A 17,533-nucleotide genomic window follows, 5' to 3' on the forward strand; every position below is an offset into this window, starting at 1 on the left:
AGGGAAGGCTCCTGGCCGTGCACATTCTCTGTATTACTCCCTGAGCGTCCTCAGAGCAGAAGATGCTCAGGGAATGATACAGAGACTGCGCGCTGGCCAGAAGCCCTCACAGGCGGCAAAATTTGAGCATTTGCCTATGGGGCCAGGCCGGAAGGGCCCAATTTGGTGCCCTCCCCAGCCCAACGCCCTAGGCAAATGCCTAATTTGCCTAGTGGGAGGGCCAGCTTTGAGGATTATCCATCTTTATCTTTATTACCTAGTATGTCGGTTAACATCTTCTAGTGTTTTATGCAACAAAGAACTCTAATTCTCCGCTATTTCCAGTTTGCCTATTGGTATGTGCTCTTTCCACCTAAACAGGGGAATTGGTATAGTTAGAGACGGACCATGCACTATAGACCCCCCCCCTTTGTTGCCATCAAAGCAAAATAAATGTACTCTGCTGCCAAATGCACAACAAGAGCACAAGAAGGCTTTGTAATTGCACTGTGCCCTATGATCCAAAGCACAGCTGGGCAGATTTTATAACTACATGTTAATGGCGCTTCTCTTTGTCCTTAAAAGGCATTACAGATAATAGATCTTTTGTGTTTAAAACAAATGGAAACTTAAAGCTGATGCATTTGTTTGAATATAAATTCCCATAATATATTTGTTGTTCAATCCATATAATTACAGGGTATGCTTAAAAGAAAAGTGAGCAGAGCTGTTTATTGTTAAAGGAACAGTTTTTTCACATGCATTGAGATAGCTATTCTAGTCAGTTCTATAATTTTTCCACACCTTTTGACTACCTTTACAACTCACTGATCTTTTACTCAGGAGTAAAACAGTCAATGCAAACCTACAGAGTCTTAACATGTTGCCATTTCTTAAGAGTTATCATTAGCAAATTTTTAATTATACTAGGGAGGGAGAGCAACCTTAAAAACTAGCTAGGCTGAAAGCCTGAAATAATCACCTGCTTATAGGCGGGATAACCCATTCTGGTATCCCTGGGTCATAGGACCCTTTTAAAACAAGCCTGTAAACAGTCTCTTACATAAAACATTAGTACAGATTGGCAGAATTCTTTAAAATGGTGTGTAGCAAAATAACATGGGAGTAACAAAATAATGTTTGCATTTTTTTCACTGCTGGGGTAAGATGGAAATCATAGAGCAAGGTTCAAGTATACAAGTTTAAAGCCTTTATATTTTCCAGATCCTGGAGCAGCCTGTTGATTTCTTACTTACATAACAACATATGTAGAAAGCAGTGCACAGAAAGATGCATCATTTCTACTTCTTGATGAAACCTAAGAAGTCATACCTCTGTGACCAAAACTTCAGGTCCAATTAGAGCTGGGTGAAATACAAATAGCATCCTGCTTGCTGACAAATAAGCAGGTGGCAGCAGTGACAAGGAGCACCCTTTACCAGCTTTAGGAGAAAGGGCAGAGGAGTCGATCTCTTAGATATTCACCATGCTCATGCCCCGCCCCCTACCAGCTTTGACTTCTGAGCCAGCTGCAGCTTTTCCTCAGAAAAAAAAAAATCTTGACACCATGACACTAATAACACCTTGACACCATGACACTAATAACACCGTGTCCTAGTAACATCTTGATTAGATTACCACAATGCTTTCTACATGGGCCTGCCCTTGAAATGTGCCCAGAAATTGCAGCTGGTACAGAATGCTGTAGCAAAAATGCTTACTGGAGCAGGTCATAGCACTCCAATCTTGTTTCATCTGTGGACCCAAATCAGGATCCTTGTATTGATCTTTAGAGGTCTATACTACTTGGTATTAGAGTATTTTAATGACCACCTATTCCCTTATGAACCTCCCTGAACAATATGATAATCTTTCAGTGCTTCTGTCATCTGGGTTTACACAGATGGCAATCCAAGGAAGTGCCTTCTCAGTTGTGGCACCAAAACTATGGAACTTTTCATCTGTTCCCCTCTATAATTATCTTCAGCCAGCAGATGAAAATTTTTGTCTCATTTGGAGTCCTATTCTTGGCCCTCCTTCCTGTTTTTAATTGTTATTAAATAGGTATTGGTATTTAAATTTTCATTTTAACTATTCACTGTTTTGAGGGCCTTAAGTGGGGGGAAAGGTGTGATAAAAATATTTTAAATTTAAATAGATGCTTAAAATTGACTTAACATGCCTCTGCTAGATAATTCAGGAGGGACAGGTGGACTACACAGAAGAACTACAACATTGCTCTCTGAGTGGACAAAGGCTGAGAGATGGTAACTTTAGTAACAAATGGCAGTTTTAACTCGCAGGATGAGATCATCCATTTTTCTGGTTTAAAAATTTAGATCCTTTGCAAAGGTAGTCAGTTTTTGTGCATTTTTTTCCCATTCAGGTTCAGCAAACATTGTCCATCCTCCAGCAGCTGGCCACTGCTATGGGACCAAATATCAAGCAACATGTAAAAAATCTGGGCATTTCCATCATCACAATCCTCGGAGACAGTAAGGTTGGTTGGTATATTTCTGTTTCTAAAGGCAGCACTGAGAAGTAATGTCTGAGTTCCCAGTTCATAAATGTATGCATGTGATAAGACACTATAAGCAGCACTGAAGACCCTTTTAGTGAGCTTGTTTGTGGGAAAGGTTGTGTTCAAAGTCTAAGCTCTACAACCTCAACAGTTGTTTAAGTCAGTATTCAATCTTTTGTATGATTGCTGTCTCAAAAGAATTTTCTAAAGGAACATTTTTGCCTCAATACAGCATAATCATCTAACCACATTGCTTGCCCTGTGCAAGTGTCCTGCATGTAATTGTAATGAGCATGAAAAGTATTCCCAGTGAGGTCACAGTGACTTCCTAGAATTTTAGCTACATTCAGTTGGCACCTGAGGCAGTCAGTGCAAGACTATCCAGATGGTAAATCTGAGCACTGAAAGATTCCAGGCATTCCTAACTGAGTTTTCTTATTCCTACTGAAAATTAGAATGTGCATCTTGCCTTCACTACAGAGCAATGTGCGAGCAGCTTCCCTAGCTACTATAAATGCCTGGACAGAACTGACTGGCATGAAAGAGTGGCTGGAAGGTGAGGACCTATCGGAAGAGCTCAAGAAAGAGAACCCTTTCCTACGGCAAGAGGTAAATCCCACTCTGTGTAAAGAAATTGAAGTCTTCTTTTTGTAGTTGTTTCAGAAGCAACCTGTGTCACAAAGCTTTTTGAACTAGCTATTCAAGAGCACAGGAGTAAATTTCCCAAAGCATAGTTCTGGCTACTGTGTCTCAATTTCTACATATTCCCAGTCACTTTGCTTCTGTTTCCTTGGTTGGAAATTTTGAGATAGAAAAACAAGAAAACAGAAGCAAAGTGCATAAAGGCATGTGTGGTATGATTACACTGAATGACAACTGAAGATCAATACTGGAGAACGCCTCTGGGACTATGCATATATTGTAACATCTCACTTGAGGACATTTAGTGCACACATTGCAACATATCACCCAGTGAGCACTCATATAGCGCCTGGTGTGACCTGCATGTCTTACTGGATAATGCATTTTTGGCCTACTATGTCTCTGCCTACAGATACAGTCTTTCAGCTGCACTGAGCTTCCCTTTCTCTATTCTATTTGATGGTGGCTGCTGAACAGTATAGTCAGGAAGCCTCCCATTCTTTTTGTTCTCCACCATTCACTTCTGTTCTTCTGTCATTCCTGGAAGCTACTTCCTACAGAAACTTGAATAGTGCTGGTGTTAGCCAAATCAGTCTTCCTATCATGGCTTTCACATGAAGAGTGTTCCCTACACAGGAAGAGTAATATCATTTTTTTTAGAGTTAAAAAAGACTGGTTGGGTCAATGGTACACATTTCTCAGTCTGGTGCAGTAAATTTCCCAGGGAAACAGAAATGGAAGAGGCATGGTGCAGTTGCATAACCAACAGGTAACTCCAAGATACTAAAAAGTATGAGGGAGATCGAGACAGTAGTTATTCAATGACAACAATACAGCAGCAATTTGTGTGTGATGATCCAATAAAAACCATTGTTAACTTGAGTACAATTTTAGGGTTCAGTTATGTTACTTTACGCTAAATAACTAATTTAAATTACTTCCACATGGCTGATCCAGAGAAACCAACCCCCAAGAAAGAGGTAGGTGATGTTTGCCAAAGAGATGCAGAATTAGGATCCACAGTAGCACTGGGCCAGAAGTGCAGATCTGACATCCCATTGGTCAAATTTGGGTTGCAATGTAATTGGTGCAACTTGAGGATCCAAGACACCATTGGTGCAAGGATTAGGATCAGTGCTGTAATGAAATAGTTTAGACTTTCTGCTGTAAGGGCTATAAGGAAGGAGAAGCAGGGGACTAGGAGATGGTCTGGTTGCAGACAATTTTATTAGCATAGCTGGCTGGCATGACTCAGACGGGTCTTATGACGGCCCTTCGTAGTCTTATGAATGATTTACCAAGGAAGCTGATATAGTGTAGGAGATTTTCAGAGCTATGGTTATTATCTTGCAAGTCTGGGTCATTACTCATGGCCATGAGTGTGAAGCATTTTGAAAGGTCAGTGATTCTTGATTGATGCTCCCCTGGAGTATTCAGGCAGTCAGCTAGCACCTGGAAAAAGAACATACCTTAATTGAGATATACTGCTTTGAGATATCACTGCTTTTTCCAGTGTTGGTATCATTCATGGCTGACTTCAGATGGCCAGAGGATGTTGGGGGTGCAAAAGACACCCAGAAGAAGTTTGCCCCCCTTGGTGCCCTCACCATTTCCTGACTCCTAGATCTAGAACAGATGACATAGCTTTGTTCTGGATCAGATCCCTTTTGATAAATGCTTGGCTAAAAAGAAAATACGTCTTTACTGGGAAGTTTTACCCTAACCATGAAATCTAAAACATTTAAAATAAGGTGAGGATCTTCAAATTACAGAAAAACTTTTGGCTCCCCCATATAGAAGTTCTAGTAACTGGGACTACTGAGTGTTTGCATACCAAATTTATAGTTAATAAATTCTGTATTCCTTGTTTGTAAACTGCTAGGTGCTGTACTATAATACAGGTACTTTTTATTGTGTTTTGTTAGTGTAGCTGTACAGTCTTTCTTGTGTCTAATATTGACTTTGATATTCTAGATGTTTACTTTTTGCTAAACATGAGTTATGCTCTCTTTCAGCTTTTAGGCTGGCTGGCTGAAAAGTTGCCCACTCTCCGTACTGTCCCTTCAGACCTATTCTTTTGTGTGCCTCACCTGTACTCTTGTCTGGAGGATCGAAATGGGGATGTCCGTAAAAAGGCACAGGATGCTCTGCCATTTTTTATGATGCACCTGGGGTTTGAGAAGATGGCCAAGGCCACTGGCAAACTGAAGGTATTGCAAGTGCTATGAATACATTTTCTCCCTTTGACTGTCACCAATTGATAATATGTATGCAATAATGATGTGTAAGAAGTTTCAGTAGGCATTCTGAGGAACTTTACAATTTAGAATAGTAAATTTTGAAAAGGTTTTAAAAGTTTATATTGGGTGAATATGATAAATATGTAGCTTATAGTTAGATATTGCCTGTCTTGGATAGTGAGGCTAGCTTGATCTTGTCAGACCTCAGAAGCTAAGCAGGTCAGCCCTTGTTAGTATTTGGATGGCAGACCAGCAAGGAATACCAGGGTCACTACACAGAGGCAGCAAATGGCAAACTTTTTCTGAATATTTCTTACCTTGAAAACTGTAGAGTTGTTGTAAGTTGGATGTGACTTGGCTGTAAAAGCAAAACAAAAAACAACAAACCTTGGATATCCCTTGTTGATATGTACAAGATTGTTTGGAAATACTTTTCTTGTCCTTCACAAGTTGCTAGATGAAATGTGTCAGATTGTTAAAGTTAAGTTGTTAAAGTGGAATCAACACAGATACCTTGAAGCTCTTTCTTTTACTCTCTAGCCAGCCTCCAAAGATCAAGTACTGGCCATGCTTGAAAAAGCCAAAACTAATATGCCTGCCAAACCTGCTCCACCTACTAAGTCATGCTCCAGAGCTGTAGGAGCAGCTCCTGCCAAATACCAGACTGCATCAGGTAATGTTCTTCATCTACTAAATTTTACTCTACCTCTTTTTAGAGTGTCAGATAAAAGATAAAGTTTTACTGTCCACATGCAGAATTTGAGGGTAAACTGTAGGATCTTTCTTGGGTTATTACAGCGAGCTTAACTATAAAAGGAAAAATCTGGATTTGAGGTATTATTTTGAACATGATGTGCTGCTGAGGGAAGAATTTCTTCTGTCTTGATTTTGCAAGCATAGTGTTCATACCTAGAGTATTAAGCAAAAGATATGAGGAATTTACAGATCTTCGTGGTCTCTGTGCTTTACACTCATGGGATGAAGCACCAGCGCCGATCCCTGATCGGTAACTCCAAAGTCCAAGATTTTTTGCTGCCCAACCCCGGTAGACATGCGCGACAACCCCAGTGCACATGCCCACCTGGTGGGCATGAATATCCTGCCAGTTCCTTCTTTACTGCCGCGTCGGATAGACTTGTTTTTCGTCACTCCGGACGGTAGTTATATACCTTTTTCCTTCTTCGGGTTTCTCTTTGTTTATTTCTTTGTTATTTCATTGTTCCTGTTTATATATATATATATATATAAATTAGAGACTATTAGTTGTTTCACCCCTTTGGGGTTTTTTCCCTTCTCCCGCCATCCCTGTCTATGGAAAAGCGTTGGGGGGTTTTTAAGCAGTGCCTTAAGTGTGGGAGCAAGATCTCTCCTCCGGACGGACATTCTCTTTGTCTGCTGTGCCTTGGGGAAGGTCATCGGGTGGAATCCTGCCATCACTGCTCAAAATTTTCCAAGCAGACTAGGAAAAACCGAGCGGCGAGACTTTCGGCAGTGCTGGTAAAATCGGCTCTCGCACTGCAGAAGTCGACATCTGCGTCAACAAGCACTTCGATGGCCACCCTGGCATCGATATGAGTTCTGGCCTCATTGTCAAGCCAAATGACCGAAGCATTCCAGGGAGCCGACTGTGCTCAGAAGCGTGCGGGCTCGATATTCCATTCAGAACCATCGACCCCGGCCAAGAAGGCCAAAGGGGCCCAGGACTCATGCTCTGCTGAGCCCAGAAAGCACAAGGAGAAAAAGAGGCGCCAAGACAGGCAGACCCCTTCTCCGCCACCGAAGGATCTGGCAATCGTTTCAGGGGAGCCTCCAGAGAAAATCCTTGCTTCACTGATTCGACCAAAGAGCCCTTGGGTCTGGCGGATGTTCCACAGACCTCTCTCTCCGACTCTGACCGGGAGGTCGACCCTATAGAATGGTCGGCAGACTCGAAGGAGAGCGGCGATCCTAGCTCGGCATTGGACTTAGAGGTTTTGCAGCCGAGGGACCGCTCGACACCAAAGATGCCTTTGATCCAGCCCGAGAGATTCGGGGAGCCTTCGGACCCTTTTAGATGTCCTCATCCTCTGCCCAACTGGGACCCGTGACCATGGGCTTACCCATTTGGGGGCTATCCCTATCATTCTCCATACCCTTGGTATCCTCCTCAGAACCCCGATTGGGATCAGCACTCAGAGGCTTCGCACCACTCTAGAGTCTCGGTGCACTCTCCACCAGGTCGCCAAGAGTCATCGATGCCAACTTTGACCCCGAGGTTGGTCAGGAAGCCAGCACGCTCCAGTCGTCCCTATGTCGAGAAAACCTCCTCGACTAGGATTGCCATTGACGTCCCAGGTTTACCATTGGTGGAGAGCGTATCTTTTTCACCATCGACCTCCGATGACGACGGGGAAGAGCAGTCGGGCCACCAGCAGGAGGGATCATCCCCAGAATCCAGAATAGCCAAGAACCTTCCAATCTTCTTCGTGGTCTCTGTGCATCACACTGATGGGATATAGGCACCCGCGCCGATCAAGATCGGTATTCTTGAAAGCTGCGGATTTCCGTGCCCCAGGCCCAGTGCGCATGCGCAGAAGCCCCACTGTGCATGCCCCCTGGGACCGGAGCGGACATCCCGCCAGTTCTCTTCTGACCGCCGCTTGGATCAGTCGATCATTCGCTACGGTCGGTAGATACCCTTCTTGTTAGTTGCGAAGAAGACTCTGGCTAATTTTGTTCTATTTTGGGCGAGAGGGAAGGCGGAAAGGCTCGTCTAATATACTTTTTCTCCGAAGTTTTTTCCCCTTTCCCGCGTTTTTCCCCTCTTCCCCCCCATCCGTTTTTTCCTTTCCCCTCGCATGGAAAGGCGTTGGGGATTTTTCAGGAGGTGTACAAAGTGCGGGAACAAAATCGCCCCTCCGGACAGACACGCGCTTTGCCTCCTCTGCTTGGGCGAGTCCCATAGAACGGACACGTGCGCACATTGTGCAAAGTTTTCGCGGTAGACCAAAAAGAACCGGGCAGCCCGCCTAGTAGCTGCGCTAATGGAGCGTGCGTTGTCGCCCAAGAAAACGCCGACAGCGAGTCACAAGCTGCCGACGACAGAGTCGGTCGATACCGACAGAACTCCCACCAACGCCGATCGCCCCACGAAATCAGGCTCGGCATCTAGTCGGCCTCCTCTACTCCTGCAAAATGGCCAAGGGAGGAGAAAGGAGCACAACCGGAAGCGAAGAGGAAGAAGAAGGCAGACAAGTCCAAACATCGACCTGGAGTTTCTGCCTCTCCCGCCTCGCTATCAGAGTCGACAGCGATGGTACCACCGCTAAAGCTTTTTGCTTCGCCTCGCCGCCGACTAAGCCCTCCGATGCTGGCTTCCATGTCGACCCAGATCGCCATATCATCAGATTCAGATCGGGATCTGGAGCTGACTCAACGGTCGGGAACGGAAGATAGCCCACCCGACATTCACACTGTAGAAGAAACCCTTCGATCCCGGACCCCTGTTCGAGGTCGATCGGCCACCCCTCGCCGAGACCGCTCCCGGAGCCCGTCCAGGGGACGCTCACCCACCCCTCGACATCGATCCAGCCCTAGGCGCGATCGCTCTAGGAGTGTACACGGAGACCCATCAAAGAGCCCTCGCCATCGACACCGATCGCGAGAGTCGGACGAGGAGAGGTCCCCGCGCAAAGACCGATCTTCTAACCGGAGACAGCTACCGATACTCTGGGATCAGCGTCAGTGGCAGTACCTGTACGGATCGTACTTGATGCCCTCCATGTTTCCCTGGTTTCCACCAAGACAATTGGAATGGGACCAGCACTCGGAAGCTTCATGCCGGTCGAGAACATCCTATCGACCCCCAAGGTGTAGTGCATCGGTATCGAAACCACCAGATACCGTAACCCCACGTGAGCAGAAGATCTCCCCTCGCTCCCGAGGCGCAGAACGGGCTATTCCAGAGCCCTTAAGGGCCCCAGAGACCCCGAAACTCATGTCGGAACACTCCGAATCGGTGGAGGGTTCCCCTAGATCGGAAGTAGGCTCAACCCAAGAAAACCATGAGATCTCCTCATCTCCGGAAGACCCATCGCCTTCCCACAAGGTAGTTGAGGACCAGCCCATTTCCCCATCTGAGGACCTTAAGTCCTACGGGGATCTTGTAAAACGGATGGCCCAGACCTTGTCTTTACCGACAGTACAACCTCAACCTGTAGTTACAGACAACGTCTTTGATATTGTCCAAATGGACACCTCTACTGCCATCGCACTACCATTGACAACGGTCATGTTGCGTACAGCTAAAGCATCTTGGGACAAACCAGCGTCAACCCCCATATCCTCGCGCAGGCTGGACCACATGTACCGCGTCCAGGAATCCACGGCTGAATTTTTGTTTAACCACCCCAAACCAAATTCAGTTGTAGTAGCCTCATCATCTAAGGCAAGGAAGACACATGCTTCTCCCCCAGATAAAGAGGGAAAGAAGCTGGACATTTTTGGGCAGACGCTTCTATTCAGCGGGCTCCCTAGGAGTCAAGGTAGCGAATTACGCAGCCTGTATGGGGAGATATCAGTACTCCCTATGGGACCAGCTCTCACCTATCTTGCTGGGCCTTCCTGACCAGGCTAAGAACGCCATCAAAAAGATCCAAAAGGAAGGCATGACTCTCGCAAAACAACAACTCAACTCAGCCAAGCACTCAGGCGACATAGGGGCCAAAACAATCACTTCGGCCATCACATTAAGACGTCACTCCTGGTTAAGATCGACCGCTCTACAACCAGATACACAGTCATACGTTGAAGACCTTCCATTTGATGGTAATGGCTTGTTTAGTTCCAACACGGACTCGGTGTTACAGGAAATGGATAAGAGTATCCGAACATCTCGAAATTTAGGAGTACCCGTCTCCTCCAGATCCCAGAGCAGGAGGCCCTGGAACAAACCTTGGAATAAGAAGCCGTTTACCAAACAAACCACTGAGCAGCACTGGAAGCCAAGGAGTACAACATCGTTCTCCAAACCTCCATATAACTCCAAATCAAAATACTCCCCTGCCTCTTCCCAATCTTCCAGACAGAAGGGAAACAGGCAACCTAAGCAGGGACTTTGACTGCCTTCCCCCCTGCTCCTCTCCCCCCCCCCCTTCTTTTTCGGACCACACCAGGCTTTTTTACCATTTCCAGGCATGGGCCAAAATCACCACAGACAAATGGGTTCTATCAATAATCCGGCTGGGTTATCAGATAGAGTTCCAACAGAGCCCTATGGTTCCCACAGTCGTCCACACTGCAACATCTCCCACACTCCAAGAGGAGGTGCACTTACTCCTCCAAAAAAATGCAATAGAACCGGTTCCAACAAACCTGGAGGGACAAGGATTCTACTCCCATTATTTCACAATTCCCAAGAGAAACGGAGGTCTCCGCCCCATCATTGACCTACGGGGCTTAAACCTCTTCATTCCACACCAAAAGTTCCGAACATCCTCCCCCTCCTCAACCGAGGAGACTGGATGGCCACGTTGGACCTGCAGGATGCCTATTTTCATATCACCATACACCCTGCATACCGGAAGTTCCTCAGGTTCACCATCGGAAGGTCTCACTACCAGTACAGAGCACTACCATTTGGCCTCTCCACGGCTCCGAGAGTCTTTACAAAAACCATGGTGGTAGTAGCAGCTCATCTACGTCTTCAGGGAATCACAGTGTTCCCATATATAGACGATTGGCTTCTGGTAGCAGAATCGAGATCTCTCCTACTACAACACATAGACACCACCCTGGCCCTTCTAAGGGATCTGGGACTACAAGTCAACGAAAAGAAATCCTCACTCCAACCCTCTCAGAGGGTACAGTTCATAGGAGCCATCCTGGACTCAAGAGCCTGCAAGGCTTTCCTACCAGCTCAGAGAGCAGAGGACATTATCTCCCTAGTGCAAACCTTCCTACACGATCATACAGTCACAGCACTACAGATCCAACGTCTGTTGGGCTTGATGGCATCCACCACAGCGGTCTTACCGTTCGCCAGATTCCACATGAGGCTACTGCAACTGTGGGTTCTCAAAACATTCAGATGCCAATCGGACCTTCCGTCTCGCAGGCTAACCGTGCCACAACCGATCCTGTCCTCCCTGAACTGGTGGCAAGAGAAAGAGAATCTCCTCATAGGAGCCCCGTTCCACAGACAAACCCCGACCCTGTACATCACGTCGGACGCGTCCCTGTGGGGCTGGGGAGCGCATCTAGAAGGCCTGTGCGTTTTAGGTCGGTGGCCTCAATGCCACCTACAGTACCATATAAACTTTCTGGAGTTATTGGCGATCCATCACGCCATACTCTCCTTCCGTCCATTGATTGCGGGAAAGACAGTAGCGATCCTGACGGACAACACCACTGCACTAGCCTACATAAACAGACAGGGGAGCACGGTGTCAAGAAAGTTATGTATGCTAGCACTGAGAGTGTGGGAAATCTGCCAGGAGATGGACACAACTCTAATAGCCACCCACCTCCCAGGCACCCTGAATGCCTATGCGGACTATCTGAGCCGAGGGGGGGCTTCGCTCCACGAGTGGGAGCTCAATTGGGAGTTTCTCCAACCGGTGTTCCAGAAGTGGGGCACACCAGAGGTGGATGTCTTCACCACCCGCAGCAGTTCGAAATGCAGGGAATTCTGTTGCAGAGGAGGAGTAGATCCCCTGTCTTTGGGGGACGGTCTGCTACTGCCATGGTCACACAGACACGTGTACCTGTTCCCACCGTTCCCACTGATCACCAGAGTGGTCCACAAGATTTACAAAGAACGCCCCAGAGGGATCCTCATCACCCCCTGGTGGCCCAGACAGCAATGGTTCTCCCCAGTTCTAAGACTGTCACATGGGACCTTCCATCAGTTCCCAATGGCTCCAGACCTTCTACTGTCACATCAAGGGCAAGTGATCCACCACGATGTGCCTCACCTGAAACTGACGGCATGGAGACTGGTGTGAGAGACTTATCGGCAAGAGCCCTACATGTTATCCTTAACAGTAGAAAACCATCCACTAGGAGGTCGTATGAATATAAATGGTCGAGGTTCGCCCAATTTGCCTCGGAGGCCGCAATGGAACCCAAGACAGCGGGCCTCCCAATAATTTTGGACTTTCTGCTTTCCCTTCTGGACAAGGGCTTAGCGGTATCATCAATAAGGGTATACTTAGCAGCCATCTCCGCTAACCATGAACAACTGGATGGTTGCTCGGTTTTCACACACCCTAACACTAAAAGGTACTTGAGAGGCCTCATGAGGCTTTATCCATCAACACGACACCCGGCTCCCACATGGGATCTGCTGGTCGTTCTACAAGCCTTAGCGGGCAAGCCCTTTGAACCCATGGCGACCTGCTCTCTCCAGTTACTATCATGGAAGACAGCCTTCCTGGTCGCCATCACCTCAGCTCGGAGAGTAGGGGAACTGGCAGCGCTACGCTGTGATGACCCATACCTGAGATTTAGCTCCGAGGGAGTTTGGCTCCGTCCAGATGTCACTTTCCTTCCGAAGGTCATCTCCTCGTTCCATCTGAACTCGGAAATATACTTACCGGTGTATTTCCCCGATCCTAGTACAGAAAGGGAACGAAGACTTCACGCCCTGGATGTAAAGAGAGCACTCTCGTTCTACCTACATCGGGTAGGACCGGGTCGCAAGGACCCCAGACTTTTTGTTTCATATGCTCCAGCTTCACAGGGCGTTAGGGTCTCCCCTCAGCGACTCTCTAAGTGGATTACAGAGACTATAAAACTGTGTTATCTGCTAAACAAGAGGCCCTTGCCCGGGCCCATTAGAGCTCACTCAACTAGAGCCATGGCTACTTCTGCGGCCTTCATGAAGGGCGTGCCACTAAGAGACATTTGTGAAGCTGCCACTTGGTCCTCGCCACACACCTTTGTGAGACATTATGCACTGGACCTTAGGTGGTGCAGATGTTCGTCAGTGGGTCGTGCTGTCCTTCAGGAGCTTCCCTGCTGATGGACCGTCGCACCCTCCTCCAGGTACGAATTTGGCTTGCTAGTCTCCCATCAGTGTGATGCACAGAGACCACGAAGAAGATAAACAGGTTTCCTACCTGTAACTGATGATCTTCGAGTGGTCATCTGTGCAGTCACACTACCCGCCCTCCTTCCCCTCCGCTGCCGGTCCATCTGGAAGGGCTTACGCAGCGGTCAGAAGGAACTGGCGGGATGTCCGCTCCGGTCCCAGTGGGCATGCGCGGTGGGGCTTATGCGCACTGGGCCTGGGGCGCGGAAATCCGCAGCTTTCAAGAATACCGATCGTGATCGGCGCGGGCGCCTATATCCCATCAGTGTGACTGCACAGATGACCACTCGAAGATCATCAGTTACAGGTAGGAAACCTGTTTATCTCTCCTTCGGAAGATTTGAAGTCCTATGGGGAACTCATTAAAAGGATGGTGCATTCCTTGTCTTTTGCCTGTGGTCCAGCCTCAACTGGTCATTGACGACACAGTTTTGGACATCATGCAGAAGGACACTTCCCATTACTAAGGTCATCTTGCAAGCCATCAAAGATCCTTGGTCCAAGCCTGCCTCAACCCCTCTCTCGTCCAAGCATATGGATCACATATATAGGATCCAGGAACAGGGCACAGAGTTCCTCTTCAACCATCCACGCCCCAACTCTATAGTAGTGCTGTCCTCTAAGGCTAAGAAGACCCACGCCTCACCTCCAGATAAAGAGGGGAAGAGGATTGATACGTTTGGCATGCGCTTCTATTCCGCGGGCACCCTGGGTATTAAAATTTCTAATTATTCTGCCTGCATGGTGAGATACTAGTATTCCCTATGGGAGCAGCTTTCACCGCTCCTGGCTTCTCTGCCTGAGGATAAGCGCATTTTGGCCAAGAAGGCTCAGAGGGAGGGAATGCTCCTGGCAAAACAACAGCTGCAGGCTTCCAAACATATGGGGGATACTGCAGCTAAAACTCTTACCTCGGCCATTACGTTGCGTCATCACTCTTGGCTTCGATCCACCGCTCTCCAGTTAAACACAAGATCCTGGGTCAAGGATCTTCCTTTTGAAGGTGAAGGTCTATTCAGCTCCACTACGGACGCGGTCCTACAGGAAATGGACAAGAGTATCAAGATGTCTCATAACTTGGGAGTACCTTCATCTTCCTCTCGCCCTGGCAAGTCTCGCCCATGGTTCAAACAATGGCCTAAGAAGCCCTACCACACCAAATCCCCTGAGGATTCGTGGAAGTCGCGTATGGGACAGTATGAGGCTAAGAGTTCCTTCATTGCAAGAGGGAAAACCAAGTTTTCTTTTTCCTCTCATATGGGAAAGTCTAAGGCTGGCAGGAATCCCAAGCAGGGACTTTGACTTTGGCATCCCCCCTTCTCTCCCCTCCTCTGGGCCCACCCGCCTCCACAGTTTCTTGCAAGCGTGGTGGCAGATTACCACCGACAAGTGGGTCTTGTCCATCATACAGGAGGGTTATGCGATAGAATTTGTTCAGCCTCCTTCATATCCCAGATTGGTGATCACACACCCTACAGCAGTTTTGCAGGATGAAGTTCAAAATCTGCTCAGCAAGCGGGCAATAGAACCCATTACCGATCATCTCAAGGGCCAGGGGTTCTACTCCAGGTACTTCATGGTTCCCAAGCGGGACGGTGGACTTCGTCCGATCATGGATCTGAAGGGCCTGAACGAATTCATCGCTTATCAGAAGTTCAGAATGCTGACTCTACAAAGCATCCTCCCACTCATCAACAAGGGAGATTGGATGGCTACCCTAGACTTGAAGGATGCCTACTTCCACATCAGCATCCTCCCCAGTCACAGGTTTCTTCGGTTTGCCATTGGGACGCACCATTTTCAATATCAGGTGCTCCCTTTCGGGCTCTCCACGGCCCCCAGGGTCTTCACAAAGACCATGGTTGTTGTGGTGGCTTACCTTCGGCTCCAGGGTATCATCCTTTTTCCCTATATAGACGATTGGTTGGTTGCTGTGTCTGAAGCTTCTCTCAGAGCGCATCTGCAGGTGGTACTCAGCCTCTTGAGTGCACTAGGACTTCTGGTGAACGAGAAGAAATCTCACCTGGTCCCAGCACAAAGAGTTCAGTTTATCGGAGCGATTTTGGACACCACCCAGCATCTGGCGTTTCTTCCAGATTCCTGGGCGTTGGATATCATCTCCCTGGTTCAACTCCTTCAGGTGGTGAGATGTGCTTCTGTTCTGCAGATCTAATGTCTCTTGGGCCTCATGGCGGCTACTACCAATGTTCTGTGCTTTGCGAGGCTGAGGATGCAAGTCCTCCAGCTCTGGTTCATCAGGAATTACAATCCAGTGAGAGATCTCCCATCCAAGATTCTACAAGTTCCTTTGCTGGTGCTTCAATCTCTGGATTGGTGGAGGATGAAGTCCAATTTTTGTGGAGGAGCTCTGTTTCATCCCTCTCTCCCCTTGTTCATGGTAACAACGGATGCCTCATTGTGAGGATGGGGAGCGCACCTCGGAGATCTCTGCATAGGCAGCCGATGGCCCCCGTCGATGGCTCACCATCATATCAGTTTTTTAGAGCTCATGGCAGTTCATCTGACCTTGAGGTCATTTCTACCCCAATCAGCGGCCAGACTGTAGCTGTGCTGTCGGACAACACGACAGCTGTCAGTTATGTAAATCACCAAGGGAGGACTGTGTCCAGAAGGCTGTGTGCGTTGGCAATGCAGCTTTAGGAGACCTGCATAGCTTCTCAGACTTCCATTGTAACCACCCACCTACCTGGGGAGCTCAATGTTCAAGCGGACTCCCTGAGTAGGGGAGAGGTCTCCCATCACGAATGGGAGCTGAACTGGAGATACCTCAAATCTCTGTTTCGGGAGTGGGGTCATCCCAGAATAGACATGTTTGCCACGGCAAACAATCGGAAATGTGAACAGTTCTGCTCCAGGGGAGGGACGGACCCAAGATTCCTAGGGGACGGTCTTCTGCTTCCGTGGGAGGACAAGTTTCTCTACCTGTTTCCACCCTTGCCTCTTCTCACCAGAGTGCTTCACAAATTGACCCAGGAACGTCCGGAGTGTATCCTAGTTGCTCTATGGTGGCCTTGGCAGACTTGGTTTCCTGTCCTTCTAGCCATGTCAGTGGGGTGTCACCACAAGTTTCCATCGGAACCAGATCTCCTTTTGGCTCAAGGCGGCCGCCTGTTTCACCACGACATCCCTCACCTCAAATTGATGGCTTGGAGGGTCAGCTTCTAGAATTCTCTGACAGAGTGCAACATGTCATGTTGAACAGTAGAAAGCTGTCAACTCGCCACTCCTATGCAGGAAAGTGGTCTAAGTTCCTGTCCTTTTGGCAGAACAAGGGTATCAGTGCACATTCTGCTGGTCTTGTGCTTGTGTTTGAATTTTTACTTTCTCTTGTTGATGCTGGACTTAATCATTCTTAATCATATATCTGGCTGCCATCTCGGCTTATCACGACCCTGTGGATGGCGCTTCGGTTTTTACCCACCAGCATGCAAAACGTTTTTTGAAGGGTCTTCTGCGGCTTCACCTGCCTTCTAAGGTTCCTCCTCCTGCTTGGGATCTGACGCGCAACCTGGACTGGCTCTCGAGGCAGCCTTTTGAACCCTTGGCTACTTGCCCGTTGCATCTTCTAGCCTGGAAGACTGCCTTCTTAGTGGCTGTCACTATAGCCAGGAGGGCAGGTGAGTTTGTGGCTCTGCAATGTGATGCTCCATACATTTTTTTTTTCTGGACCATGGGGTGTCCTTGGCCCCGAACATCTCGTTCCTCCCTAAGGTGGTGTCTAGTTTCCACCTTAATTTGGAAGTCTTTTTGCCTACTTTTTACTCTTCTCCTTCGGTGGAAGAGAGATGTCTGCACGCCTTGGATGTTAAGAGGGCGTTGTTGTTTTTTGTGCATCACACCAGCCATTCAGGAAGGATCCCAATCTATTTGTCTCCTATGTGACACCTAGGTTGGGTCTCAAGATCTCTTCACAGAGACTTTCTAAGTGGATCACAGAAGCCATTAAACTTTGTTACCTGTTGGCGAAGCGTCCCATGCTGAGGCCGCTCCGTGCGCATTCCACTAGGGCTATGGCTACGGCCACAGCGTTTCTGAAGGGTGTTTCTCTGGCGGACATAT

General features: G+C 47.8%; 1 protein-coding gene across 7 annotated transcripts in view; it reads left to right on the forward strand.

Moving 5' to 3' along the window:
- Positions 1-17,533, forward strand: part of CKAP5 (cytoskeleton associated protein 5) — a 154,884-nt gene that overhangs the window by 92,075 nt on the left and 45,276 nt on the right. For all 7 annotated transcript variants that reach the window (XM_060261131.1, XM_060261132.1, XM_060261129.1 and 4 more), the window contains exons 23-26: positions 2,366-2,479; positions 2,981-3,109; positions 5,158-5,352; positions 5,923-6,055. In XM_060261131.1, the coding sequence (XP_060117114.1) occupies positions 2,366-2,479; positions 2,981-3,109; positions 5,158-5,352; positions 5,923-6,055 (571 nt within the window). The remainder of the gene's footprint in view (positions 1-2,365; positions 2,480-2,980; positions 3,110-5,157; positions 5,353-5,922; positions 6,056-17,533) is intronic.

Source organism: Heteronotia binoei, chromosome 21, assembly GCF_032191835.1.
Source record: "Heteronotia binoei isolate CCM8104 ecotype False Entrance Well chromosome 21, APGP_CSIRO_Hbin_v1, whole genome shotgun sequence".
Lineage (NCBI taxonomy): Eukaryota > Metazoa > Chordata > Lepidosauria > Squamata > Gekkonidae > Heteronotia > Heteronotia binoei.